Source organism: Sciurus carolinensis, chromosome 11 (assembly GCF_902686445.1).
Source record: "Sciurus carolinensis chromosome 11, mSciCar1.2, whole genome shotgun sequence".
Lineage (NCBI taxonomy): Eukaryota > Metazoa > Chordata > Mammalia > Rodentia > Sciuridae > Sciurus > Sciurus carolinensis.
The window spans coordinates 85043912-85071102 of record NC_062223.1 but is presented as its reverse complement, the minus strand read 5'-3'; the positions used below and the strand labels follow the sequence as shown (position 1 = coordinate 85071102).

General features: G+C 40.4%; 1 protein-coding gene across 5 annotated transcripts in view; it reads left to right on the top strand.

Annotated features, from left to right (window-relative positions):
* Positions 1 to 27191, top strand: part of Rab30 (RAB30, member RAS oncogene family) — a 79951-nt gene that overhangs the window by 37825 nt on the left and 14935 nt on the right. For 2 of the 5 annotated variants that reach the window (XM_047516434.1, XM_047516438.1), the window contains exon 2: positions 26794 to 26894. In XM_047516434.1, coding sequence (XP_047372390.1) covers positions 26802 to 26894 — 93 coding nt within the window. In that variant the 5' untranslated portion in view covers positions 26794 to 26801. Of the gene's footprint in view, positions 1 to 19776; positions 19871 to 21553; positions 21590 to 26539; positions 26568 to 26793; positions 26895 to 27191 lie in introns of those variants that run through there. The other 3 variants (XM_047516436.1, XM_047516435.1, XM_047516437.1) reach the window with 3 other exon arrangements.

Below are 27191 nucleotides of genomic sequence, written 5' to 3'. Positions count from 1 at the left end.
TCTTATCTGATTACTGAAGATTAAATGATAAAATGCATGTAAAAATCTTAGTGCTGGGCACAGCCAGTCTTCAGTAAAGGATCATTCTTTTTATTGGGCAAGGCAAATCAGAATTTCGAGTTTGGTATTTTTGATAAGCCTTACCCATACTGAACTTTGAGTCTTGTTTCCTCACTTACCAGCTGTGTGTCTTGGACAGGTTTTCTAACCTTTCTGAGCTAGGGTTCTTATCTGTCACACACAGTTTAGAATTCCACTCTCAGTGAAGGTGAGATGAGACCAGAGCACCTGATACATAGTAAGTGCTCAAAATACTCATTTCTTTCCCTTTGGTTCTCAGATATTTGAAATACGGCCCCTTTAAACTTGTTAAGATTCCCCACTAGCCTTGTATGCAGCTGTGGGCAGACAGCTTTGGCAGAAGGAAGGAACCCCTCCCCCCATCCCCTTTTTTTTAAATGACTGTTTTATAATCTGCTGGTGCAGATCTGCTGCAGCCACACCCTGTGCTTCTCAGGGCCTCTTGGTCTTGTTGCAGTTAACATGTAGCTTGCTTTAACCTAAATAACCCTGGAAAGTGGCTTCTATGAAAGGCGTTACTGAATGCAAAATGGATTTTCTTCCCTGCTCTTTGGGAGGAAGCTGGCTCAGGGATTCTGAGCTGCAGAGGGAGGGGCTGGCAGGACTGGATCACAGTTGGACTTAGCAGCCAGGGGTTTTCTGGTTTTCATTAAAATTCTCTGGCTGTCTTTCGAGATTGCTCCATTGGATATGACTGTGCATGAGAGCTGTTTATGCTGTTCTCCCAGCTACACACACCCATCAAATCTGGGACGAGAGAAAACTGAAGGTGGGGAACAGCCTGACTGAGGGTTTTTTGCTCAGCAATTTTTGCAATGAGGGACCCCTGTTTATAAAGTACAGAGCATGAGATATGTAAAATCTTAAATACAGATGAGGAGGCAGATATAGCTAAGCTGGGGATGGGTAGCAGAGAAAATCCTGTTACAGCTTGCTCTCAAGGGCAGATGGAGGCTCCCTGGCAGCTGTCATAGGGTTCCCAAGTGTCATATTAATGAAATCATCCTGATCTGGTCATTCTTCAGAGGTGCTGATACCCTCATCTACCCAAGAGGGTTGGGTTTGAGGGCAATTCTGAGGATGGCAAACTGAATTAAAGAAGGCTCAGTTTTAAATGTTAATTTCTGGCTGCTGAAGGAATCTTTCTTGAGATTGAAACTTGAGTCTGAAAACCTAGGTTCAGTCATGATTCTGCTATTAACTTTATGACCTTGGGCAAGTGATGTTCCTGGGTCTCAGCTTCACAGTGTGATTGTGAGGATTAGATGAGATAAATTATGTAAAGCTCTTGGCATATCATATGGTCTCAACAAATGGGAGATGTTCTTACAAATTGGGCTAGCTTTGACCTGTCATTCTAACTCACCAAGATATATCCCGATTCTGTCATCTAAAACATTTGTTCTGCATCCCTCCCAGCTTTGTGTCATTTGTGAATTTGAGGCAAATATGTTCCCTAGGGCAGGCTGGAATTCCCCTCCCTGGAAAAATACATCTAAACTATATTATTATGTTTCCAAGTGAGAGGCTTAATTTGTCAGCTATTTCATAACTAGTTAACTTAGTAGAAAAAAGGATTTTTTCCTGTCATTCCTGATGGATAGATTGTGAAGAAGCCATTTGATCTTGGGTATAAATGTTCCCTGATGGTGCCCATTTGCCTTCAGAGTAAACTCCATTTCTAATCTTTTCTGCTCTTACTCTTTCTTCAAATCCTGTGTCCTAGCCACTGCAGACTACTGACACAAAAATAATTAACCTGAAACATACAATACATACCCAAGAGTGTTTAAAATATACATTTACAGTTTAAGGAAGATCAAAATGAAAATTATGTATCTACTATCCAGTTTATTAAACTGAACATTATGAATACCTAGAAGCAGCTCGTATACCCTCCTCACTAGGGGCAATGATTATTTTGACCTTTGTGTTGATCATTTCCTTATTTTCTTTGTGATTTAGCTACCCATGTTTATATTACTAAAACAAATGTTGTTTAATTTTTTAACAACAGAAGCAAGTACAAACCTAGCAAGCTTTGTAAGGAAAGGGCAACCTTGCCACTCTTAGATGTAAACTATGGGCCTTCTCTGACTTTTGCTTCCTGGGAGTTACAAAAGACCCCAAAGAGGATGTGAGTGGGCAGATTGTGAGCAAATCCAAGGAAATATAAGGCTTACCACACTTGGGATATCTGATAGGGCTTCAGCTCGACCTCTGGTTGGAATGTGGTCACAGAGAGTGGCCCACCTCCAGTGCTCAGGAAGAAGGTCAAAGCAAAACTCTGATAGGGTAAAGTGAATGTATCAGCCAATCCAGACAGGCGGCAAGAAGAAGCGAGTCATATGTGGTCAAGAGATATTCAGAGCAGCCTCTGGACCAAGTACCTGTGTATTCTTTGTCAGTTTAAAAAGAGAGTACACATTACCACCTATGGAATGTTCTAACTAGAAATTGACCCCTAAATACAATCAAACCTTGAGAGTTAACTTTGATGTATTGGAAAGATGGGGGAAGGAACAGCAAGTTGAATTATATACCAAGGAAGCAAACAGGTAAGTTCAGAATGTGGAACATTCTGTTGGACACTGACTTCGCTTCTGCAACAAGTCAATGGCATGAAAAAAATAATAGAGCAACTTAAGAATTATAATCAGAACTGGGCATGGTGATGCACTCTTGTAGTTCCAGCTACTCAAAAGCCTGGGATAAGAGGATGGCTTTAGCCTAGGAAGGAGTTCAAGGCCAGTCTGAGCAACATAGACCCAGTTTTAAGGGGGGGGGGTTATAACCAAATGTACTATCTGAACCTTGTTTTGATTTGGATAATCTGTGTTTTATTAGTTTGCTAGGTCTGCCATAACAAAATTCCTGAGCAGCTTCAACATAGTTTTTCTCAGGGTTCGGGAGGCAGGACTTCCCAAATCTACATGCCAACATTTTGCTTTCCTCTGAGGCCTCTCTTCTGAGCTCGCAGTTGGCTGCCCTTTTGCTGTCCCCTTGCCCGGTTGTCCCTTTGTGCATGCATACCCGTGATGTCTGTGTTGTGTGCATCCTAATCTCATCTTTAAGACACCAGTGTCATATTCTGGGTTATTAGGAATTGGTTAGGGCTTCAGTATAGGAATTTAGGGGGAAACACAACTTAGCCCATAACAGTCTAATTGTAAAAAGGCGTGTTTTAGATTTCGTGAAGATTTTATTACGGACTGAATATGAAGTGATTAAAGAAACTACTGTCACTACTTTTAGGTGTGATAGTAGTATTATAAGATGGATAATATAGAGAGGGGTTCTGAAGTATATAAAGATGAAATAGTATGGAAGTGGAATTTGTTTTAAAACATTTAAACAGAAAAATAGGGGGAAAAGGTAAGTAAATATGCCAAGTTCTTGACAGTTGTTGAATCTGGGTAAGGGTTATGGAGGTCCATATTTGCATGTTTGAAAATGTTATATATTTAAAATATTTAAAAGTACAACACAAGGGAGTGTTTAAGGCAGTGGGGCTGTTAGTAATGACTGTCTTCAGCATATGAGTTATGCAGTCCAGTCTGCTTGGCTTCTTCATGTGGCACTCATGTTGGGGTCTTGACCTGTCTGCCCTAGATCCCTGCTCCTTGTATGCCGCCCAAAGAAGGACATCCTCTAGGAGCATCTTAAAACATGTGCTTGGGATGCGACTTTCTGAGTGCTCCGTGTACTTGCCTTTGTTCTGACCTCACTTTTGATCTGCTTTACCTGGGTATTGCACTCTAGTTGGAAATTATTTTTCTTTACCTTTTAATGGCATTGCTTCATTGTCACAGTAGATAAACTGGAAGGGTTCTGATTGCTGATTCTTTGTATATAGACTGTTTTTTTTTTTTTTTTTTTTTTCTTTCCTGACAGCTGATGGAATGTTTCTTTTTCAGTTTTCTGGAATTTCATGAAAATTTTACACTGTGCTTGGTGTTGGTGTACAGGGCCATTTCAACCTAGATACCTGCATTCTTTTTTTTGCGGGGGGGGGGGTGTCCTGGGCATTGAACTCAGGGTCACTCAACCACTGAGCCACATCCGCAGTCCTATTTTGTATTTTATTTAGAGACACGGTCTCAGTGAGTTGCTTAGCACCTCACCATTGCTGAGGCTGGCTTTGAACTCTCTATCCTCCTGCCTCAGCCTCCTGAGCTGCTAGGATTACAGGTGTGCGACACCGTGCCTGGCTGCAACCTGCATACTTAAGTTCAAATTTTTATTAAATTATGTTGTTATGATTTTTCTTTTATTTTTCTGTTTGCAACTATTCAGATATTGGTCCCCTAGAATATTCTTAACTTCTGTCTTTTGTCTTGCATATCTTTGTCTTTTGATTTTGCTCTCTAGAAGATGTCCTCAAATTTATCTTGCCATTCTTTAATTGAGTTTTAAAAAATCTGCTATCATGTTGTCATTTTCTAAGAACACTTTTTAGTTTCTGAGTATTTCCTTTTAATAGTATCCTATTTTTGTTTCATGAATGTAGTTTTATTTCATTTTTGTAAGAACATTAATTCTTCCCTCCCCGCAATGGTATCTGTTTCCTTCAAGTTGCTTTTCTGCACTTTCTGTGGTTGTATCTTCATTAGTGGTTTTCACAAAATGACACTCCGAATGTGATCCTTGGCTGTTTTGCTCCTGATTAAGAAAGAGAGGAAAAAGGCTGTTAAGACCTTGACATTATGGTAAGTGAAAGAAGTTACTCAGTAAAGACCACATAGAATATGACTTCATTTATATGAAATGTCTAGAATAGGCAAATCTGCAGACAGGCAGTAGATTGATTAGTAGTTGGCTGGGGCTGGGGAGAGGTGGGAATGCAAAGTGACTGCTAATGGGGATAGGGAGAGGATAATGTTCTAAAATTGATTGTGGTGATGTTTATACTATACTACAAAACATTGAATTGTGTACTTTAAAAGGGTAATTGTGTACTTTGTGAATTATATTTTAGTAGAGCTGTTTAAAAACGCTGTCAGGAAACTTTGAATGCAGGATGTAGATGATTAGTTCAGTCTTGCTGCAGGGCGGTCTCTGTGGGCTCTGGGTCTGCACCTTCAAGTTTTCCCTTGCTGGCATCCTGTCTCCTTGCAGAGGTAGATTCTACCTGATGATGTTCAGGTGGTCAAGAGGAGAAGGAATAGGGCGATCTTTGCCCTGTAACTTCAGTACACATTAATGAATGCGTTTTATTTCCTCTTCAGTTCTGTTGGGTATACCCAGACCAGAGACATTCTGACTTTCTATTGTGGAAAATCCTGGAGGTTTACAAAAGTAGAGAGGATGGTACAACGAACTACCGTGTATTCAACATTCATGTGTGCCAGGTGTCGGTGGATGGATGTTTGTGTTTCATCTGAATCCACAAATCCCCTTCCCTAGATTCTTTCAAGCAAATACTAAACATTTCTGTATTATGCTCTCCAGAGATAGAGTCTACAAAATTCCGTGAGGAGGCGGCATCTATGGATCTAACTTCTCGAGTAGCTTTCCTTCTTGTGTTCTTTATCCTACCCTTTTTTGCTTCTGCCCTAGGAGTACAAGGTACTGCCAGTTCCTGTGCTTTTTTAAGGATTCTATGGTTTCAGTCGGCTGAATTCTCAGCTTCCCCTGAATTTGGTTTAGGATACAGGTTCTTTTTCTTTTTAATATATTTTTAGTTGTAGATAGACACAGTACCTATATTTTATTTATCTTTATGTGGTGCTAAGAATCTAACCCAGTGCCTCACATGTGTTAGGCAAGCGCTCTACCACTGAGCCACAACCCCAGTCTTAGAATACAGATTTCTTGAGTCTGTTAAGTCATTTACTACTTGTTCATCTGCTTCCCAAACTTCCAGAATTTGACACGGTTCTGTTTTCTCATCTGTCTTTGTGTTTGTAAGGTTTTGTTAGAAAAGAGTAAAAGAAACACTTCACTGAGTTTTTGTGTGGCTTGGGGAATAAGTAAAATTAGATGCAGTTGTTCTATGTGCCACCTTCTCCAGAAATTGGCTACTTATCTTTTCATTCTTGCCCTATCCTATCCTATTCTACTCTACTCTCTAACCCTATTTTATGTGGGTATGTATGTATTTGCCTGGGAGTCTCCCTTTTAATCTTCTAAGAACTAGGAGAAGTCTTCTGGGTTCAGCATGCCTCTTCTGACTTTAAGTCCAAGCAAAGTTAAGGAGTCCTGCTTTTGTGCCTCCTTGGCATTTCTCCTCACCTCTTACAGAATTGTTCACTTGCACACTGCTTGCTGCATTGCGGTCTCTCTACCTCTCTCTGCCCTGTTGGCTTGTGAAGTAGGGCTTGGGAATACTTATTTGTCACTGTGTCATGAGCACAGGGCCTCACTGCCAGTGGACATTTGTAACCTCACTGAAAGGATAATTGAGCATTGTGCTTCTGGGGGTGGAGACAGATAAGCATACAATGCCCCTTTCCTTCTTGTCTTTTTTCAAGCAGGACTATTTGGTAAAATTAGAGTAAAATATGCCTTGTGGGCTTGTTATACAAGTTGTCCCCTTTGCTGGTGTTTTTTACCCAGTCAGCAGGTTGGGGAGGGAGGGAGGGTGACTCTCTGAGTGTAAACATCCTAACAAAGAAAGAATGGACCCAGTGGACATGTGTTGTTCCCCTCCCCAAGAGGAAGGCCCGTGTTCTATACTCTGCTTCACACTAGAGAAAGAGAGAATGTGTTCTGTCCAGACAGCTACTTAGTTCTGCAGTGTGTTCCACTGCTCTTCCCCTTTGGACAAAATGTCAGGAGAGTTTTAGAAATTACCAATTATGTTCTTGAAAAGTCTGATGATAAGGTATTATCCATGTGAGATCCTGGTAAAAATGCAAATATATAACATTGAAAGGATAACGCTTAACCTGTTGTTTCTTCAAGTATGTTCCCCAAGATGTTAACCATATCCTTCAGTAGGAAAGAAATAGGGAAAGTAGTGGTCAAACTTGGCATATTGGATGAACACAGTTAAATAGGGTTTTCTTGCTTCAAGACTTCCCAGAGCCTTGTTACTATGCACTGTGAACCTCCTAGAGGACTGGATGTTAGGCAGCATATCCTAAATTGATTTTTCTTTTCAGGATCAAGAGTGTAACTCGGGAAACAGCTCTTTAGGTTGAATCCATCCTTTGTGGTCCTATTCATGTGCTGCTTCCTCCAAGGCTTTCCTATCTACTTACAGAGATACAGAACCTTTTCCTTCTTTGAACTGTACTTCCTGCATCATCTAATTGCGTCCCTGCCTCTCCCCAGTTCCTTGGATGTGTTTTGTTATTTCCCACCCCCTCCCTTTTGTGCCCTGCACAAAAGTGCTCAAGAAATGTTTTGCAGCCCTGCACTGTTCCCTTGGTGGAGTCATCCTAGAGTTGAGGCTCTGGCAATCAGGGAGCCCGAGACTGAGACCCTGACGGCTCAGGCACGTGAACAGATGGCTGGTTCCTAGTGAGTATGTAGGACCAATGTAAGAGGCTGCTCCTGAAGGGTAGAACTGGAAACCAAAAACAGGAGATGCTGAGACTGTGAATCAAATGTGCTTAAGGTCTGTTGTGTGCCTGTGGTAAGCCTTGCATGGTAAAACTTAATCCTAACCTTCAAGTAGATGATATTCTTCCATTTCATGGATGAAGAAATAGAGCATCGAAAAACAAAGTAGAAGGAAGTAGTGGGGCTATAATCAATCAATCAGTCAACTAAATTCAGCCATTTTCCCAAAGAGTCCCCATTTTATAGAGTAGAAAATTCTGTAAATAAATAATTATGAACACTGGAATAACTGTAGTAATGAAACTATGTTCAAGGTCTTATGGGAGAATCAGATAGGAGAGCTATGTGTGGCAGGTGGGAAGGGAGAGGTAGAAGGTGGCAAATCCAGGAAAGGAGGAAAGAGGTGCATAAGCAAGGTGGAGTAAACATACTGGGGCAGAAGAAACTGAAACAAACACAGAAACATCAACGGAAAACTAAAGCGTAAGGGTAAGAAATACTACAAGAAATTCAGCATTACTGGCGCTTTAAGTATGAGATGTTTAAGAAGTATGGCTGGAGAAGTTGGGAGGGTTTTGAAGCGTTCTGGACTTGATTTCAAAAATCACGGGAAGCCACCATGGGCTTTGTAGCAGAAGACCTAACGGTCTAGCTAGTGCCAAGCTGTGGGAAAGTAAATCTGAGCTAGGTAGGGCCAGAGATGGGGCGATCAGCTGCAGGTCTCACCAGTTCTGTAGGTGAGATAGGATGGAGTCTGTCCCTGGGCTGTGGTAGGACAAGAGGGGAGGAGGGGACTGGTTTGATAAATATTCAGCAGGTATTAGAAAGCAGAGAGGAGTCAAGTTCAAGTCTTAGGCTTTGTATTTATGTGCCCCCCTTCTTTCATTAACTGACATTTTAAGTCTGCTCTTATAGGTTTATGAACATTAATTGGGAGACTGTTTTATGGAGAGGTAGTGACATAAGATTCCTTTAAATATTGTTGACTTTAGAGCATTTGTAAAATGTCATACATATCCAAATTCTTATTTTCATAACTCTAGGAATAAATCTCGTAGGTGAAAGCGCTGGTTTGTAAATCAGGTTGTCACAGATCACCTGAAAATATTTATCCCCCAAGTTGTAATTATGAAATATTCTAGGGCTGGGGGTGTAGGTAAGTGGCAGAGCACTTAACTTCTATGCATGAGGTTTGAGCCCCCAAACCTCAATTTCATTCATACTGAAAAATTGAGCAATAAAATGAACATCCAGCTATTCAACAAATACATTAAATGAGTTTTAACATTTTGGCCTTATTTCTCAAATATATGCGTATGTATATATGTGTATGTGTTCATATATGCTGAACTATTTGAAAGTAAGTTGCAGACATTATAACACTTCATTCCAAATGCTCATTTCAGCATCGCTCTATCTTCCAAGAATAAAAATGTTTGAGACAACAAAATTATTGTGTCAGATACAAAAACCAAAATGATCATCTACTATAAGACTATCTTTCTCCAGTTGTGACCAGGGAATGCTTTTACTTAGTTTATATTTTTGAATATTGATTACTAATGGAAGAACCTCTTTGCAATAGTCTAGGTTCCACTTCTGATTCTGGTTTTTCTTTTTCCCTTAAAAATTACAAAATAAAGCATACATATAAAAAGTTTAAATAGTGCACACAGAGAGAGAGAGAGAGAGAGAGAGAGAGAGAGAGAGAGAGAATAAAAAATATCTAAATTAAAATAGAAAGCCTTTTCTCACATATTGAAGATTAACAAAATGGACTTCCACGCTGGGGATATAGCTCAGTTGGTAGAGTGCTTGCCTTGCAAGCACAGGACCCTGTGTTCAATCCCCAGCACCACCAAAAATAAAAAAAAGATGTAGCAATTTTATTTTATTTTTTTATTTTTATTTATTTATTTATTTTTGGGTGCTGGGGATTGAACTCAGGGCCTTGTGCTTACAAGGCAAGCACTCTACCGAGTGAGCTATCTCCCCAGCCCCCGCAATTTTATTTTTAAGAAACTCTTTGGGTGAGTTTTATGTAATTTACCAGGCACCAGCATTGGGGAAATCCTGGTCTGCTGTGAGGTGTAACTACAACCATCATTTTTACATGAAATCAAAAAAAGAAGTGTGCCGACATGTGTTGAGCTGTGTGATAGGGAATGTGGACAATTTAATATGTAAATTGTTATCTGTCTCCAAGAACATCTTGTTGAAGAGATAAAACTGACATATTACAAAGTCATTAGGAGGAAGCGAATTAATATTTATGGAGCACTTACAGTGTGCTAGGTACCGTGTGGCAGATGATTTACAAAAATATTTAAATCTCATAGTAAGTAGTCCTTGAGGTAGGTAACGTTATTCCCATTTTCTTGATGGGGGAACCAAGGATCAGAGAGTGACTTGCCTAAGGTCATTCCGTTTGTAAGGGATGGAACACAGTCATAATTTCAAATCAAATCCATCTGAATCTTTCCACTACAAGGTTTAACCTCTCAAAGTGATAGTGGCCAACACTGCATTGAATTGCCTACTGAAAAGTATTCTTACCCCTGCTCTGATATTTGAACCAGAAAGGTTTTTTTTTTTTTTTTGTGGTGCTGGAGATGGAACTCAGGGCCTTGTGCTTACAAGGCAAGCACTCTACCGACTGAGCTATCTCCCCAACCCCAGAAAGGTTTTATAACCTAATATGATCAAAAGCTGAATTTAAGTGAAACTTGGAACCCCATGTTATAAATTTTCAGAGGAGAAGCCAGGAAGAATTTTGTGGGGGAGATGGTATCTCTGTTGCCCTGAAGGAAGAAGCAATGGAGGATAGGCAATTGGAAGCTAGGAAAAGAATGGCTGGGAGCGGGGTGGGGTTGTGCTGCCATGTGGCAGAACAGAGGAGTCATGGGGACGAGGTGACAAAAGGCTACTTCCTAGGACATTCCCAGCCACTTACTACCTGAGATAGCCAGGCACAGAGGAAAGAAGCAAAATGATCATGTACTATAATTTTCATCTTCATCTTTGCTGAATATAAGTACATAAATGGTATTTTAAAAAATCATTTTAGTGCTTTATTAAGTACTGGAGAGTTTATTCCCTGAAGTTTTCTCACTTATACTGCACTGCGATTTTTCTTAGTGCCCCTTCCCTCTTCAAACCCACTCTGAACAAAAAAGGGCAACCATCGAGGGTCCTACAGCTAAGTAGTTACTGACTGTAGGACCCCTGCCAGATGTGCAAACATAAGTGACATTTGAGAGAAAATGCAATAATAGAAGTCTGTATGAGGAACAGAGCTTGCTCACATAGAAGTGAGAAGGGGGTGTGTGTTTGCGTTGGCTCTCTCAAGTTCTCTAAAGATTCCTTCCAACTCTGTTCTGATTATCTTCAGAGCCTGGAGTGGGGATCTTTTGCAAATGCTGCTGTATATATTAAAGTTAATGATGTGACAGAAAGAGGATACACTTAGGAGTCACAACAGACCTGGATTAGTATTCCAGCAACTTGCCTACTAGTTTTTTATTTTATTTTTTCTTAAAACCTCAGGCATTAACTTTGTTAAGTCTTGTAGGTCTTTGTAATTTGTAGTTATACCCCCATCTCTCTGCCAACATTAAATTTACCCTCACTACTAGAGAATCCTTGGTAGCAAATACTCGTGCACTAGTATTTCTTACCAAGACAAACTAACTCCCCCAATTCACAAATCTTTTCTGATTTCATCTCTTATATATTACAAATAAATTCATTTCTTAATTTAAAAATCTGTTGACATTGTATCTACCTAACACTAACTCCTCCTTTCTCTGTTCCTTTTCTGATAAAACTTATAAATTGCCTATAACTTTGACTTTGACTTTAAATTTCCCATTATTCTATCAGGACTGTGCTTGTCTGTGCCAACCAGTGACCTTCAATTGTAGAATCTAAGGTCACTTGTTTCTGTTTCTTATCCTCTCAGCAGCATTTGACGAAACCGATCACTAGTTTTGGTGACACTCTACTTTCCTGGGTCCCCTCCACCTCTCTGGGCTCTGCTCAGCCTCTAACAGATGGGGTGCACCAGGTTCTGAAATGGGCCCCTCTTCTCTATTTATTCACTCTCCATAGATATCCTTTCTTAATTCAGTGGCCTTAGATAACATCCATTTGCTAATGATTCAAACTCTTTCTGGAACCTTGGACTCATGTGCACATAGATGTCTAAGGAGGCATTTCAAGCTTCACACAGCCAAAAGAGGATGTTTGAAGCAGCCTCCACTTTAGACTTCTGTTCTCCTGATCCCACCCCAGTAAGTGGTGCCTTCAACCCCAACATACTCGAGCCAAAACACAGGGACATTGCTTTTCATTTTCTTCTTTCTTACCCATCCTCAGCCAGTCCTTCAGCAAGTTCTGTCCTGTCTTCAAAAACTTTTTCCAAATTTCTCTCTTTTCTCCTCAGTACTGCCAGCACCCTAGCCTGGGCCACACTGTCTCTCAACTAGACTACGTGCAGTAGCCTCCTAACTAGTCTCCTTGCTTATACTTGTACTCATTCCACAACACCCTCCTTTGTAGAGACCTGAGAAATCTTTTTTAAATGTTAATTGGTTTGTGTCCCATTTCTTAACATCCCCCCCACCCCATACCACCCCATGGCTTCTTACTGCACTCAGAATGAAATCCAAACTCCTCAAGCTGGCTTTCCCCGATATTCGTGACCTGCCCCACATCTGTCTTTCTGCCCTCACTTCCTTGATGATGCACTCAGCCTTGTCTCTCCTTTTGGTTCTTTGACTCTGCCAAGTTCCCTCACTGTAGGGTCTTTGCACTAGCTGATCTTTGAGCCTGAAATGTTTTTCCAGTCTTTGCATGTGTGGCTTTCTTATTCAAATCTCATCTTAAATATAGCCACTTCAGAAAGGCCTTCTCTGACAACTCAGACTAAAATAATCCCTGCGTCCTATTTTCATTCTCTACAGCACCTGTCACTATCTGATAGTTCTCTTGTTCACTTATGTATGCTTTCATTTTCCAAGGCATTCAGTGCTGCTTTATTATGCTGAATGGGAGGGGGGATCTTGTCTGCATGTTCATCATCCTGTCCCTGCTCCTGGATTTTTGACTTGCACAGAGTAAGTAGATGCTTAGTATAAAGTTATAGCATGACTGAATATGTTCTTCTCATCTGCAATATGGAGAGGCTAATTCTTATGTCTCAGAGTTGTGTATACAGATATAATGATGATAAAAATGAAGCCAAATCATTACATTGTCTAATTTGATAAATGCATGTAAAGTAAATACATCTGTGTCTAGCACATATTGTTTAATAAGAAAAAAACTGTATTTATTTTTAAGTATCCGGCTATTGTAGACATTCAACAAAGATTTGTTCTCTTTTTTTCTTGTAGTCTGGTCCTCTATAGTATTTTATATTTAAATAACCAGCACTCTTTGCCTTTTTCCCCAGTCAACTATGATTCTAGATATTTTTTTTTTCCAAAGAAGGATTTTAAAAAGCACTGTTTAATGAATGGTCAATATCAGCTAGGTTAGAACCATTTATAATGTCACTTTGATTTCCCCTCTCCCAGTACAAAGTCACTGCATTGTAACAAGACTTAGCTTTCTCTTGGGAAATTATCACTTTTTTCTTCTCTTTGGTTATATGATCTTTGCCAATTAACTCTCCTTTGGTGACAGTTTTTGGATTTGATTTCCTAGTGTTGAGTTTCTCTGAAAAGCATCCCCAGTTTTAGTGTGTATTGGTCAGTTTTTCTTTTGCATTTATTTAATAAACATTTATTTAGAGTCTACTGAAGTGCGAGGCAGAGGAGATACAGACAGGAATTCACAGGGACTCTGTCCTTAAGACCTGTGGAGGAAACAGGATACATAAACCAAGGAGTGTAATAAAGCTTCTATGAAGAGTCCCCTGAGGAACATAAGAGGCACAAAGTGGGGAGTGACTGACTCATAGCGGGAGTCTTCAGAGACCCACTGCACACCAGTCAGGGAGAGCCCTGTGAGTAAATGTATGATGGGACCAACCTGTCTTGGTCTTCCCTCTGGAGCTTGACACAGCCTGTGATCTCAACTGAGATGTTGGCACAAGGTCATGAGAAGCAAAACTGGAGAGGGTGCAGGGGCCTGGTCACGGGTGCTTGATGTGCCCTGCCAGGGGATTTGAACTTTCTCTAACAGTAACAATCACAGCAGCAGCATCTAACACTGAGTGCTTCTTGTATGCCTGGCTCTCCTTTTTTTTGGTGCTTCATTGTATTCCTTTAATCCACATATCCACCCTATGAGGTACATACGGTTAAAATCTCTGTTTGGAAATAAAGAAAGGTAGGCTCCAAGAGGATAACACTTGCCCAAGGTCTCACCCAGTTCATAAAGGGCAGAGGTAGGATTCTGACTCAGACAGTTTGACTCCAAAGTTCACTGTCTGAACCAGGGCACTATGCTTCCTCTTACAGATGAGTGTGGAAGCAGCTGGGAGCCACTGAACAGATTTAAGTGTGGGAATGACATGATCAGATTTGTTCTTCCGAAAGTTGCAGTGGAGTCACATTAAAAGCATCTAAAGCAACAAACGCCAAGTTCCATTACTCTTGGACTTCTAAGGAGGTTTGCTCCCTTAGTGGAGGCATACCGTGTCACAGCTGGTACAACACAACAGCTTTTCCTCTGTTCTAGGAACAGAAGGCAGAGTCCTTGGCAGACAGGCACGTAATAGATGAATAGTTGGTTTGTGTTGAGGGGCCCTGTTGTTTGAAAGCACTACAGATTCACATTTCTGCAGCCATGGAGCCCCTCCTTGGAGGCGTTACTCAGCTTTTCCACACTTTCTCCAGGCCACATTCATTTCACAGGCAGCAGAGTCTGTGCATTGCTGAGGTAGTGTTCCCCCTCCTTCCTCCGACCCTTGTTTCTCTAGGAGTCCATGGTGGCACAGATACAGCTTAGGTCTGTGTGTGATAATCTGCAGTGTACTGTGCCACAGTGTGGAGGAAGGACTGCAAGCAGGGAGCCTGAAGAGGCAAGGGAAGCAGGCTGAGCATAGCAGCTATTGCCTACTATGAGAGTTTAATGAATAATTCATGCTGTTGAAAATTTAGAAAATATAGAAATGTATAAATGAGACAATAAGCTATTCACAACCCCCCCATCCAGAGGTAAGGATTTTAAAAATGTATTTCTTCCAAGCATGTATTTCATGATGTTACATCATATGACTCAGTGAAAGGCATAACCACTTCTCTACATTTAGATGGAGGCTTTATTCCTTCCTCCTCCTTGGGGTCTAGTCTGAGATTTATCAGAATGAACTTTTTTGTGAGTACATTTTAGAATCATTTTGGGAAAATTCCTAGAAGCAGAATTGCTGGGTCAAAGGATATGGACTTTGTTAAGGCTTTTTAATTTTTTCTTCAAGAATTGCCTCGGGATTATTTATTTATTTATGTGGTATTGGGGATTGAACCTAGGTCTTTGTGCATGCTAGGCAAACCCTCTACCACTGAGCCACACCCCTAACCCACTTGGTCAGGCTTCTGATGAATTTTAAAAACTTGCCATTGAGGTAAGTTGTGCTCTTTATGTTTCACTTGTTAATGTCTTCCTGCCTTCACTAGGTTAACCCTAGTGGCCATTTATCATTTATTTATCTTAAATGAGGTTTGGACCTCTGCTTTTTTTTGGTCCCCGGTCATGTTGTTCCTAGGATAAAAATCCTAAAATTTATTTATTTTTTATTGCGGATCCCTCTCAGATTCCATGTGTTGGTGAATTTAACCCATCTGTATTTTCTACCTCGTCCTTAAATTGTGGCCTGCACCTGTTTACCTGAATTCTGGATTTCTTAGACTTTTTGAAATCAAGAACTCTTTGAAAAACATTTCTTATTTTTGCTTAAAAATTTCCCCATTTTAACTTATTTCTTCAATAAAAACTTGTTGGATTCTAGTTTGAGGAATTTGGGGTTGAAAGAAGATGGATAACTACAATACAGTGTGATGGGTGCTGGGGTTATTTTATTTACAGAGGGTAGTTGGAAACAGAAGACATTCATTCTGCATGGTAGGATTTGGAAATAAAATTACAGAGGAGGGGGCATCTGAGCTTCTTAAAAGAGAAGAAGGAATTCTTCAACAGGAGAAAAGGTAGGTAGGGAGGGGAAGAGCATGTGCAGAGCTATGAAAGCCAGAAAGGACATGGGGTATTTGGAAAAAAGAGAAAAATCTATGTAATAGAGCTTATAGGACATGGGGATTGGAGAGAGTTAAATTGTGTCAGATTATAAAAGGCCTTATCATATTAACCTAAGGAATTTAAACTTCATTCTCAAGACTGAGAATTGGTAGGCACTTTTGGAAAAACATTTTGCCACAGAGAACCTGGTTTAGAAGTCTTTAACCAGGCCTGAGCCATGTTGGTGCAGCAGGAACAAGGGTGGTGCCATAGGGCATTCAAACAACATTTCTGACAAAAAATCTGCAGGCCTTGGCAGCAGGTGGCTTAGGGCATGTGCTCTGTTTGTGTGTGTGTGTGTGTGTGTGTGTGTGTGTGTGTGTGTGTGTATGTGTATGTGTATTGCAGGCCACCTTGAGGAAGAATTTGTATCATGTCTTCTCCATAGGAATTTGCCAGGATACAGACAAGATAATGCACAGGAAAGCACCTAGCAAACTAGAAGTGCTCTGTAGATGTAAAAACTTACTTATAGTGACAGTACCTACAGAACCCTGCCTAACAGGACTGTTTTAAGGATGAAATGAGCCAGTGTGTGTAAAAAGTGTCTGGACTTTAGAGAGATAGTTTTTTTTTTTTTTTTTTGCATGCCAAAGGAACTGTCACAAACTTGGGAGAATTCCTCTTGTATTTTATCTTCATCCACTTGGGTGTCAGATCATGTAGACACTTAGGTTGCTTTTACTTTTTCTCCTGCTTCCCGTGAGGAGGGAATGTATTTGAACAGAGGAGGGAAGTGTCTGGTCACACTTGACAGTCTCCTTGCTGTGGAGGAGACACTTCTGTCCTTGGTAGGCCTCTGGTTGCTGGGGCGGAGGACTATCAGGGGAAATGCTTGAGCCCAGTTCTGGGCCTTGGCCCTGACCTCTGGCTGCCTGGCCTGGCTGCATTGTGTGCACAGCCTGAGGGAGGAGACTGAGGAAGCTGATAAGGGGACCCTTCCGGTCCAGCCAAACAGGCACAGAAAAGCTTCTGCAGAAGAAAGATTAGACACAGGCCCTGATTTAGAAAACACAAATGGGAGGGCAGTGGGGCAAAAACCCCAGAACTCTTTGCAGTGGTATTGTTTATTGTTGAAGGAGGACCACAGAGGGAACCTTGCCTGCTTGTGCAAAAGATGGAAACAGCAGGTTAGATTTGGAAGTACCACTTTTAGATCTGTTCAACAAATGTGTTCTGCAGACAGAAACTCCCCAACTTGGAGAGGGATTAGTGAGTGGGAAGGGTATCCTTTTTCTTCTCCCAGGAAACAAAATGCCAGTATTTCCAGGTGCATGCAAGTCTCTCTGATAAGCACCTGCTCCCAGGTGCTATCATGCAAAACAAATTGGTTCCACCCAGGGAACTGATTGGGAGCCCAAGTGGGTTCTAAGCAGTGATCCCTCCTTCCCCTTCCACCTGTCTATGGAAAACCAAATCTGTGTGGTTTTCATTATAACAAGTGAAAACACTGAAAGATAATTCAGATGTTTGCTTTGGTTAATTCTAATGAAATGCTATTTTGTAGGTTAATTTTCTTCTTTCTTTCATGTTTGGAATCCCAAATCTATTTTGTATTTATAGGAAATATGAGAATATAAAAGATAACATATACCAAGAATAAAATATTTTATTATCTTAATTTTTGAAAATAATATTATAGAGATCTGCTTTTTTAAATTTTTATTTCTTTGCACATCTTAAAAATATTGTAAGGCCTGCTTTTGAACTCCCTTGTCCTTATTCCACCCCTAATCATGGCATGAATTCATGCCAACCACCCACGGTAGTTATGCCTGTGGTCTTTCCCAGTAGGGATTTTTGTTTGCAGACCTTGTTTGTCCTGGCAGCAGCCCTGCTTCAGAGTCAGGGGACCATGTAGTTCATTGCTTATTGCCACTGGTCTAGGCAAGTTACTTTCTTGGTTTCAAATGCCATCTCTGTAAAATGGGAGAAAAAGATGGACTCCTCATGTTTACTCAGGAAGATTTTGTGTCAAGTGCAGTGAGAGCAATTTCCAAGATGTACAAATGTATTTTTTTTTATTAATGTCACAAACTACTGTTTGATCCATTGGTTTTGGTTTTTATATGATGGATACTTGGTTTTGAGGGATGTTTTTCTCAAAGAATGCATTTTCCTTTTAGGGAGTTGCTGAACTGAGGCATGCTTTAACAGAGAAAACAATGATATACACAGTGAACTAGAAAAGGCAACTCCAGAGTTTTGGTGAAGCATTTCTTCCTTGGATCCGGGACCCAAGAGGGCAGACAAAGAAAAAGACAGAAACAGAGAACCCCAAACAGATTTTTTTAAGGGCCTCTCTTACTATATTAGGAAAACTGTCTTGCCTTTCAAGCATTATTGGAGACTGAATGGAAGGGTAGAGTATAATTCAAGAGTGGAGGTTCTGTTTTTTCCTAGAAAAACCTAACTCTTACAGCCTTCCCAGGGGAAACCACTGTTGCCAGTTTCTTTTGTTTCATTCCAAAAATATCTTATAAATCAACATATATAGAACTATATGTCCTTATCTTTTTTCCATGTTATACACACCTTGTTTCTTTCATTTAATACACGTTGCATACATCCAAAGCAGGCTGTGTGGCCCACTGACATACAGTTGCCATCTATAGTTACCATGATCCTTTTTTTTTTCCCGCTGAGAGACTTCTAGGTTGTTTTTATAACTGTTATTACAAATGCAGTACAGCCATAGTGAACATCCTATTACATGTTCCTTTGTTCATATGTAGGCATAAGTATCAATGTGTCAATGAGTATGGATGTATACTGGATTCCTAGAATGCAGTTGCTGGAGCAAGGGTTTGTTACACCACATTTAAGTTGTCTTCCACCAGTAGCACACAAATGCCTCATTTCTCTGTATTCCATTACAGAATGAAGTCTGCCAATTTGAGATGAAAAATGACCTTTCATTATAAATTGATTGTTTTAATTATAATTTTAGCTCCAAAATTAGTTTGCACTTACTGATGAGTGAGGCTGATCTTTTTTTTTTTAAGTGCTATTTTATTTCCTTTTTTGTGAACTCTCTACTCATGTCCTTAGCCCATTTTTCTATTGGATTATTGATTTTTTATTTACAGAATTCTTTATGCAATTAATGGAATGAGGCTCAATTACATGTATTACAGATATTGCAGTCAGTTCATTTTTACTGTTTTGCAAAATTTTTTAAAATTAGTAAAATTAATCATTTTGTTTTGCAATTTAGACTTGATTTTGAATAATTCCACACTTTTAAGATTTTGTGCACACACATTCTAGTATTTTCATGCTTTCATTTTCTAAAGATTTTGAATCAAGGCACTTTTTACTTATTAGCTGTATGATTCTGAATAAATTAACCTCTTTGCACCTCAATTTATTTATATAATATGAATAATAATTCCCATCTAATGGACTAGTGCAAAGATTACATAAGATGATGTATGAAAAAGATTTAGCACTGTTCTTTGTACTCTGTATGTTCAAATCATGGTCCAAGTACCCAGGAACCTGGGAAAGCAGTGTGTTTTGGCAACGAGAAGTTCTGGGTGGCCAGGATTGTCACCTTGTGACTCACTCCTGTGTAACTTAGGGTGAGACATTTCATTACCTAAACCTGTTTCCTTACCTGTAAAATGAATAAAAACTAGGTCAAGAAGTTGTTGGGAGGTTCATATTAAAGCAAGCATGTGAAAGCATTTGTAAACTGTAAAGAGCCATGTAACAAAATGTTGGGAGTTTATGGCCTGATGAATGAGGAGCAGCCATGGCACAGGTGGGTATTTGACATCCATGACCAAGGAGAATAATTAACTTGCAATAACATGAAATTAGCAGCTGATGTAAAGCAAGTGAGCTTGCAGCTGTTGATTATAGTAATGGTTAGTAATTGCCTCCTTGCAATTAAGCAATAATGAGCTTCCTGGGACAGAACCTTGTTAGATTGAAAGATGGATCAGAGGCTTTCAATTCAATGTATACTAATTGAAGACAGCAATGGGGTTCGCAGAGATGAGTGTTTTGTTGGAGTACAGTCCTTATCTTTAAGGTGAGTAGAGGGTTAAGGACAGTAAGGGGAGGATAGACATGCAGAGGACAGTCCCCTTCACCAGGCAGACACACAGGCTGAATGTATTCTGAGGAAGGTCCAGAGTGCTCTAGAATTGTCAAGGAGGAAGCATCTTACCTCCAGAGACCCCGTATACTGGTCTAAACGCAGACCCTGGAGTCTGGCTGCCTCTAAAGAAACCCAGCCTAGTAATGCCTTCTAGAAATTTTGCTTATTGTCCTTTGTTATTCCTGTTTGCTTCTCTTTTGGATTGGCGGAGATACCTTGTTTCTCATGTGCTGCCCATCTTCCTTCACAGTTCTGAGTGGGAGTGGTGTGTATTTATGGTCTCTGTTTCTGCTATGACCTGGCTACTCAATTTCCCTGGGTAGGATTGCAAATAAAATACAGACTGCCTAGTTAATTTTGAATTTCAAATAAACAACATCTTTTTTTTTTTTTTGTACCAGGAATTGAACCCAGGGGCTCTTAACCACTGAGCCACATCTCCAGCTCTTTTAAATATTTTATTTAGAGACAGGGTCTTGCTGAGTTGCTTAGGGCCTCACTAAATTGCTGAGGCTGGTTTTGAACTTGTGATCCTCCTGCCTCAACCTCTCAAGCTGTTGGGGTTATAGGTGTGCACCACCATGCCTGGCTACACTTATATCTTAAAAAGTTATTTGTTTATCTCATTTAACATTTGGAACAAACATTCAAATTTACTTGTTGCCATCTGAAACTGAAACTTAAGTGGTGTCTTGGCTTTCTTTGGCAGCCCTACCTAGGCAGCCCTGATTTTAAATAATTTTAAGTATTTAAGTATTTTAAGTAATACAAAATTCTTAAATACCACACTCAAGTATCATGGAACCCCGTAGCAGGGGATATTGAAAGGTGTTATATGAGAAAAGAATTTTCAGCTAAAATCATGTTGGATAAATTCTGGACTAAACAAAGCTAGCCAGTTTCCTTTACCATGGGAATTTTCACATTTTATTTTTTGTTGAAAATTTGTTTTTTAAAAAATTCTTTTTAGATATACATGATAGTAGAGTGTATTTTGACATATATACATGGAGTATAACTTATTCTAATTGGGATTCAGAACATTTTAAATCTCCAGGATTGGATTACAGTATTTAGCATTTCTCAAAGTTATGTCACTGTGAAGTCATCCTCCTCAAACCCTCCTTGAGTAGTTATGGTAGAAGCAAATGTTGAATGAATGATGAATTGTCTGGTAATGAGTTTTATTTTGTAGACTCTACGTTCTGTTTGGGGTTTTGGAAAACACCACTGTAAACAATAAAAAAAAATTTTAGATGGTGCTATAATGCTGGTTTTGTTTTTTAAATCCAAACATTTGTAATAAAATATACATAGACATAAGTGTATGTAAATAGACTAGAAGGATGTACAACAAAATGTTAATTGTAATTATACCAGGAGGAGTTATGGGTAGGGAAAGGTTATGAATGGCTTCCTTTTTCTTTGTGTTTGTCTGTATTTTCTGCAGTTGGTAAAAATGACTTGACAGAAGAATTAAAAATTTTTTACTATATTTTTAAAAGGGACATTTTCCATATGTTATCTTATTTTCCTCTCAACTCGGTAATACAGGTTCTAATGTTTATTGCCCCCATTTTATGGCTAAGGAAACTTCATTCTTCTTTCCAGCAGATGCAGGCCTCCTGGTTTCCTCACTGCAGCTCAGTGGTGTGTGAGAACAGTGCCACATGCTGTCATGGAAGGGCTCATGATACCTGTTCACCAACAACCTCCATTTATAGACCAAGTTGAGGCCCTGGCAGGGAAAAGAACCTGCCTGAGACACACGGTTTTTGAACAGGGACAAGTGTCCCCAAAACATTGTGGGTTAGAGTCTGGGGTTAGAGGTGGAAGGAGAGGACCTGGTGCTGACCTTGTTATGCTGAGTCCCGGAGGACAAGGGGGGAAATACACAGATGTGCAACAGTGAATGCAGTTGTTTTCTTAAGCCCACTTTTAAAACTTGGTTTATGTTACCAAATTTATGTTGCTTAGAATGGTTTTCTTCCTCTTAAGCTTTTCATACTAGTTTTCATTTCCTGTTTTTTTTTTTTTTGGTACCAGGAATTGAACTCAGGGGTACTCAACCACTGAGTCACAATCCCCAGCCCTTTTTTGTGTGTGTCTGTGTTTTTTAATTTAGAGACAGGGTCTCACTGAGTTGCTTAGCACCTCACTGTTGCTGAGGCTGCCATTGAACTCATGATCCTCCTGCCTCTGCCTCCCAAGCTGCTGGGATCACAGGCATGCGCCACCACGCCTGGCTTTTTCCTATTATCTTTTTGAAGTTGATTTTTTTCTTTCCTTCATTTTTTTTCCTTTTTGAATCTTATACATATATCCATTTATTTAGAACTATGGTGGTGATTATATTTGAGATCCTGTTTATTCCCCTGTGCCTGATATTTAGTTAAATGGATGAATGGTGACTAAATCGTGGGAGTGGCATTCAAGGGAAGTCTAAGTCTAGTTCCTATGAGAGACCTGGACGTGGGGGCACAGTGAGGAGCAGTATATGATCTGAAACCAGTGTGTGCCCCATCAATGTGGGTGATGCTTTCAGAGCCGGGGTTTCTAGAACACTGCAATTTGAAGGAGCCTGGGGATCCATTCAACTGAGACTCCAGCCCTAATAACAGATATAGTGACGTTGTCAGTCACAAGACAGGAGACAGCAGCAATCTGTTGGAGAAGCAGTAAAGCCCTGGAGTCCATTGGACTTGGGTTTTTATCTATCCTAACACTAATTAACTATGTGTCTCTAGGATAACAGCAGAGGAAACACAAGTTTTCTCTTTAGTAAGTTAGTGATGATAATAAAAAAGTACCTGCATCATAGGGTTGTGAGGATTAAATGTGTAAATATATGTGACAGAGTACCTGGTACATAATAAGCTTTGAATAAGTGTTAGCTATTATTATTTTTATTATTGACAGTAACAGAATGAGAAATACCCAGAACAGTGCGTGGCAGAAGACCAGCTTCTAATGTGCTTGATCCAACTCATTTTGGGGCTCTTCTTTCTGCCTGCACTTGGAATGTCTAAATGTGAGACAAGGTGTAGTTTTTGTCAGTTTAGGGCTGTTGTAACTAATTTTCTTCTGAATGGGTCTCCCCCCACCCCTTGAATACTTTCTCATCACAATGTGATTGGTGATGCCTGGGCTGTTATGTTATGGACCAAACAGAAGGGCTTACTCAAAGCACGGTTTTTCCAAAAAATCTGTGAACCCTTTCATTCAGTCATGTGTTTTCTATTAGAAACAGAACATTAATCAAAGCAAGTAATCTTGAGTTTATAGTCCAGCCTTAAGCCGCAGAAAGCCTGCAGTTTTAAACTGACTAACTCATTTTCCCCAGAGGTTCATTTAAAAAATACTTGGGGCTAGGAGTATAGCTCAGTGGTAGAGTACATGATTAGCATGCATGAGCCTCTGGGTTCAGTCCCCAGCTCCAAAAACAACAACAACAACAAAAACCCAAACTGAAACTTATTCGACAAAGCATGAAAGTAAGTTTCTTACAGAAAGGGGAAGTGTCTTTTTTCTTTGACTTGCTCCAGATGGTAACCACGTGACACAGCATTGACAGAGCCCCTCTTTCTTCTCTTTATAAAGATACATAATTTGGGCACTGATAACTTTCTTTTTGGAGCACTGTTTCTGAGTTCTTTATTTTTGGAATTCTCTGGATTTCTTACTTTGTTCCTTTGACATCAGGCAAAGATGGAAAAATAAATGTGTGTCAAACAAGCTAATCACAGGAGAAGAATGCAGCCCAGTCCCGTGTTTCCTGTTTCTCATTGGCTTATGAGAGCAGTGAGTCCTGGTCCACACAGCTTTGGATCTTCCTGCTAACCTTGCATATCCTTGAGTTTTCTTTTCTTTTCACTTTTAACAGTAAGTTTTAACTGACATATCACATCCCTGAAATTTATGAGGAGTTTGACTTAGTTTCTTATTTGAACTACTTTAATGTGGTAGAATTTTGAGTATGAAGCTAGAGGGGAAGAGAAAAGGGAAATCCTATTTATAAAAATGCTTGCCCTTCCTCATTCAATTCATCACATCTTTCTTGAGGTCGTACTGTGAGCTGGGTATGGTGAGAGGCACCATCTCGTGGTTCAAAGATGTGGGTGCTAGAGCCAGGTTTCTGGATTTGAATCTTAACCCCACTAGTTGGCACCTGTTGGACCTCAGCGCCTTCTTATTTCACTTCTCTGTGCTCATCTGTCATTCAGGAATGCCAAGTGAACACCCCATAGTTGTTGTGATATTAGATGGCTTTTTTGAGATGATGATGATAATGATGGGGAGAGGTTGGGATCAGGGCTCAGTTACATACTTCATTACCCTCATGCTGTACTGTCATGAGTGTGTCAGTAATGCTGAGGTGCTTATGGATGGGGATGAAATATGAGACAGGTAGTTACAGTAAAGTGTGGTGGGTATTACCATAGGAGATGAGGAGGGCGTAATTCAGCAGGGGGTGCCCAAGCCGCTCTCTGTCAGGTTAGAGAAGTAACCAGAGAAAGGGATGTTTCAGCTGAGATCTAAAGGGGAAGTAAAAGTTAGCTGGACTGGGTGAGTGTATGGGGGGTTAGGTCATGTGTTCTGGGCAGAAAGATAGTATGTGTGAAGGTCTGAAGAGAAAAGTAATCCCACAGTGTTTAAGGAAGAGAAGAAATCCAGTGAGCCCAAGTGTGGGTTATAAGGAGGGTGGTGAGAGATGAGGCCAGCAATGAAGGTGGAAATCAGCCGATGGAAAACTTGTGAGTCATATGAAGGAGTTTGGATGACTAAGGGCCAGGTCCTGTTATTGAGGTTTCCATTCATTTCTTCAAGCATCACCATTATGTTATAAGTAATACTAGCTTCATTTTATTAATGGGGAGGTTGAAGTTCTGGAAAACTGTCACTTGCCCAAAGGCACAGAAGGCAGCACAGGTAGGATTTGAACCTGGATCGCTCTTGGCTCCAAAGTTAGAGTTCTTTTGATGACACATAGACCTTGGAACTTGAAGTCTGGCTGTTTTATGATTTTAGGCCACCTTTAGTTTTCTTTATTCTGTTTGCTCATGTAATATATCTGAATACTGTATATTACCTGAGAATTCAGCCTATGGACGTGGAGAAACAAATGGAAATATACATATAGGGCCACATAGTGCCAGACATATGGACAGCACAACCACTGCTTATGGACCCAGATTCTTACACAAAGAAATGTTTTCCTCCACAGTCATAGTGAACTGAGAACTTAGGTGTTGGCTTGGTTGCTAGTCATCTTACCCAGAGCCAGTTGAAGTCCACATGGATAGCATGTTTGTATGTGGGGGATTTAATCCCCTAGCTATTTGATAGGTTTAATCCATGGGGCTCTTCTTTCTGCCTGCAGCCATTTGAGCTTCAGTTATGCTGGTAGGAGTGACCTTCAGGCTTCTCTAACTCTCAAGCACCCTGTCCTTTTCCTCTCCCTCTAGAGTCTACAGGGTCCATTCTACCTATGACTTATTTAACTTTTTTGTTTTTAACTATGCTTAGTGGGTTTTGAGGGCACACACTGGCTCGCCTTCCAGGTGATAGAATATTATAGTAACACTCAATAGGTAACTTGCTTTCACCAGGAAAGGGTACCAAGGCTCCTTGAGAGGTTGATTTTAAAATCTTCAAAAAAAAAAAAAAAAGTCCTCTAAAGTAGACAGCTTATAGTATTCTTTTCAGCATATTTGGAGAAACTAAGGCCTATACTTAAGCAATATGCCCATTAATTCTTTCCTTCTATGGAGTAGACATACTCCATAGTTACTAAGGGTAACTCTGTCCCAGAGGGTGGGAACATGGAGTTGAAAGACATAATCACCTCCCACAAGGATGAGGCAGATATTTGAATAACTACATAGGAAGTGAAGTTTTAGGACAGAGGAATGGTAGAAGTGATTTGCCTTAAGTAAGATTAGTGAAAGATTCAGAAAGAAATAGCTGTTTGCATTGGGCCTTGAAGGGCTTCATAATGTTGGAGGGAGGACATCCCAGGCAGAGGAAACTGATAAATGCCAAAGCCCAGAAGAATGAAAAGATAGGCACTTAAGGGTCCCTGTAGCATCTATGAGGTTGGCAGAAAGTGTATAGGAATGAGGTGGGGGTAGTAGGACAAGATGACTATAACTTCTACTGGTAAGACCCCTAGGGCTTGAAGGAAACCAAAAGCATCCTTCATAGTTCCCTTCAGTCTCCTAGTTGCTAGTACTTCTTTCTAGAGCCATGCACAGCCCATAAACATCCTTAAGCTCTGGATGGGCTCTCTTTTGTCCCTCTTTCTCTGCCCTACTTGCCTGGTGATGTTTTCCTTCCTTCCCTTCCTTCCCTTCCTTTCTTCCCTTCCCTTTCTTCCCTTCCCTTCCCTTCCCTTCCTTTTCTTCCCTTCCCTTCCTTTTTTCAGTTGTAGGTGGACAGTATGCCTTTATTTTATTTATTTATTTCTATGTGGTGCTAAGGATTGAACCCAGGGACTCCCACATGCTAGGCAAGTGGTCTGCTACTGAGCTACGGCCCCAACCCATGATGTTTTTCTTATAATGAATGAAAATGGATCTTATCACCTGAGGACTTGTGACTGACTGCTTGGAGGAATAAAGGTTACCAGGTGAAAGGACGTCTGTGATATTTACTTTCTGTGGCATGATGTAGCTGGGAGGAATGAAGTCCGTCTGTGACCAAACACCTGTGTTCCTCCCTCATTGGCAGGGCCACCAGAGGGGAGCATTAAATTGCTCTTCAAATGAGTCCAGTCTCTTGTTCCTGAGGAGATGGGGCTGGTGCAGCTTGAGTTCTCTGGGCTGCTCTCACTCTTGCCTGTGTTTGCCTTGCAGCTGTGTAAATGAGTATGGAAGATTATGATTTCCTGTTCAAAATTGTTTTAATTGGCAACGCTGGTGTGGGGAAGACGTGCCTAGTCCGACGGTTCACTCAGGTAAGGGCACTCAGAGGCCCACGGTGGGTTTTGTCAGTCTAGCCTGCGTTAGAGGAATCTTATGGGGTGGGTGCTTGGTCCCAGTACCAGCCTCTTGGCTGTGCATTCTTAACACACCCTTTGAAAGTGCCATCAGCTTTGTAACCTAGGCTTTTTCTAGACCCCCTCAAGGGAGCCCTCCTACACCTCTTCTTCCATTTATCAAAGGAACAAGTGGTTTAGATTTCAGTACGAAGTATCAAAAATTAGATAAAAATAGATTAGTTAATAATTCAAAGGTGGAAACAAATTAATGCA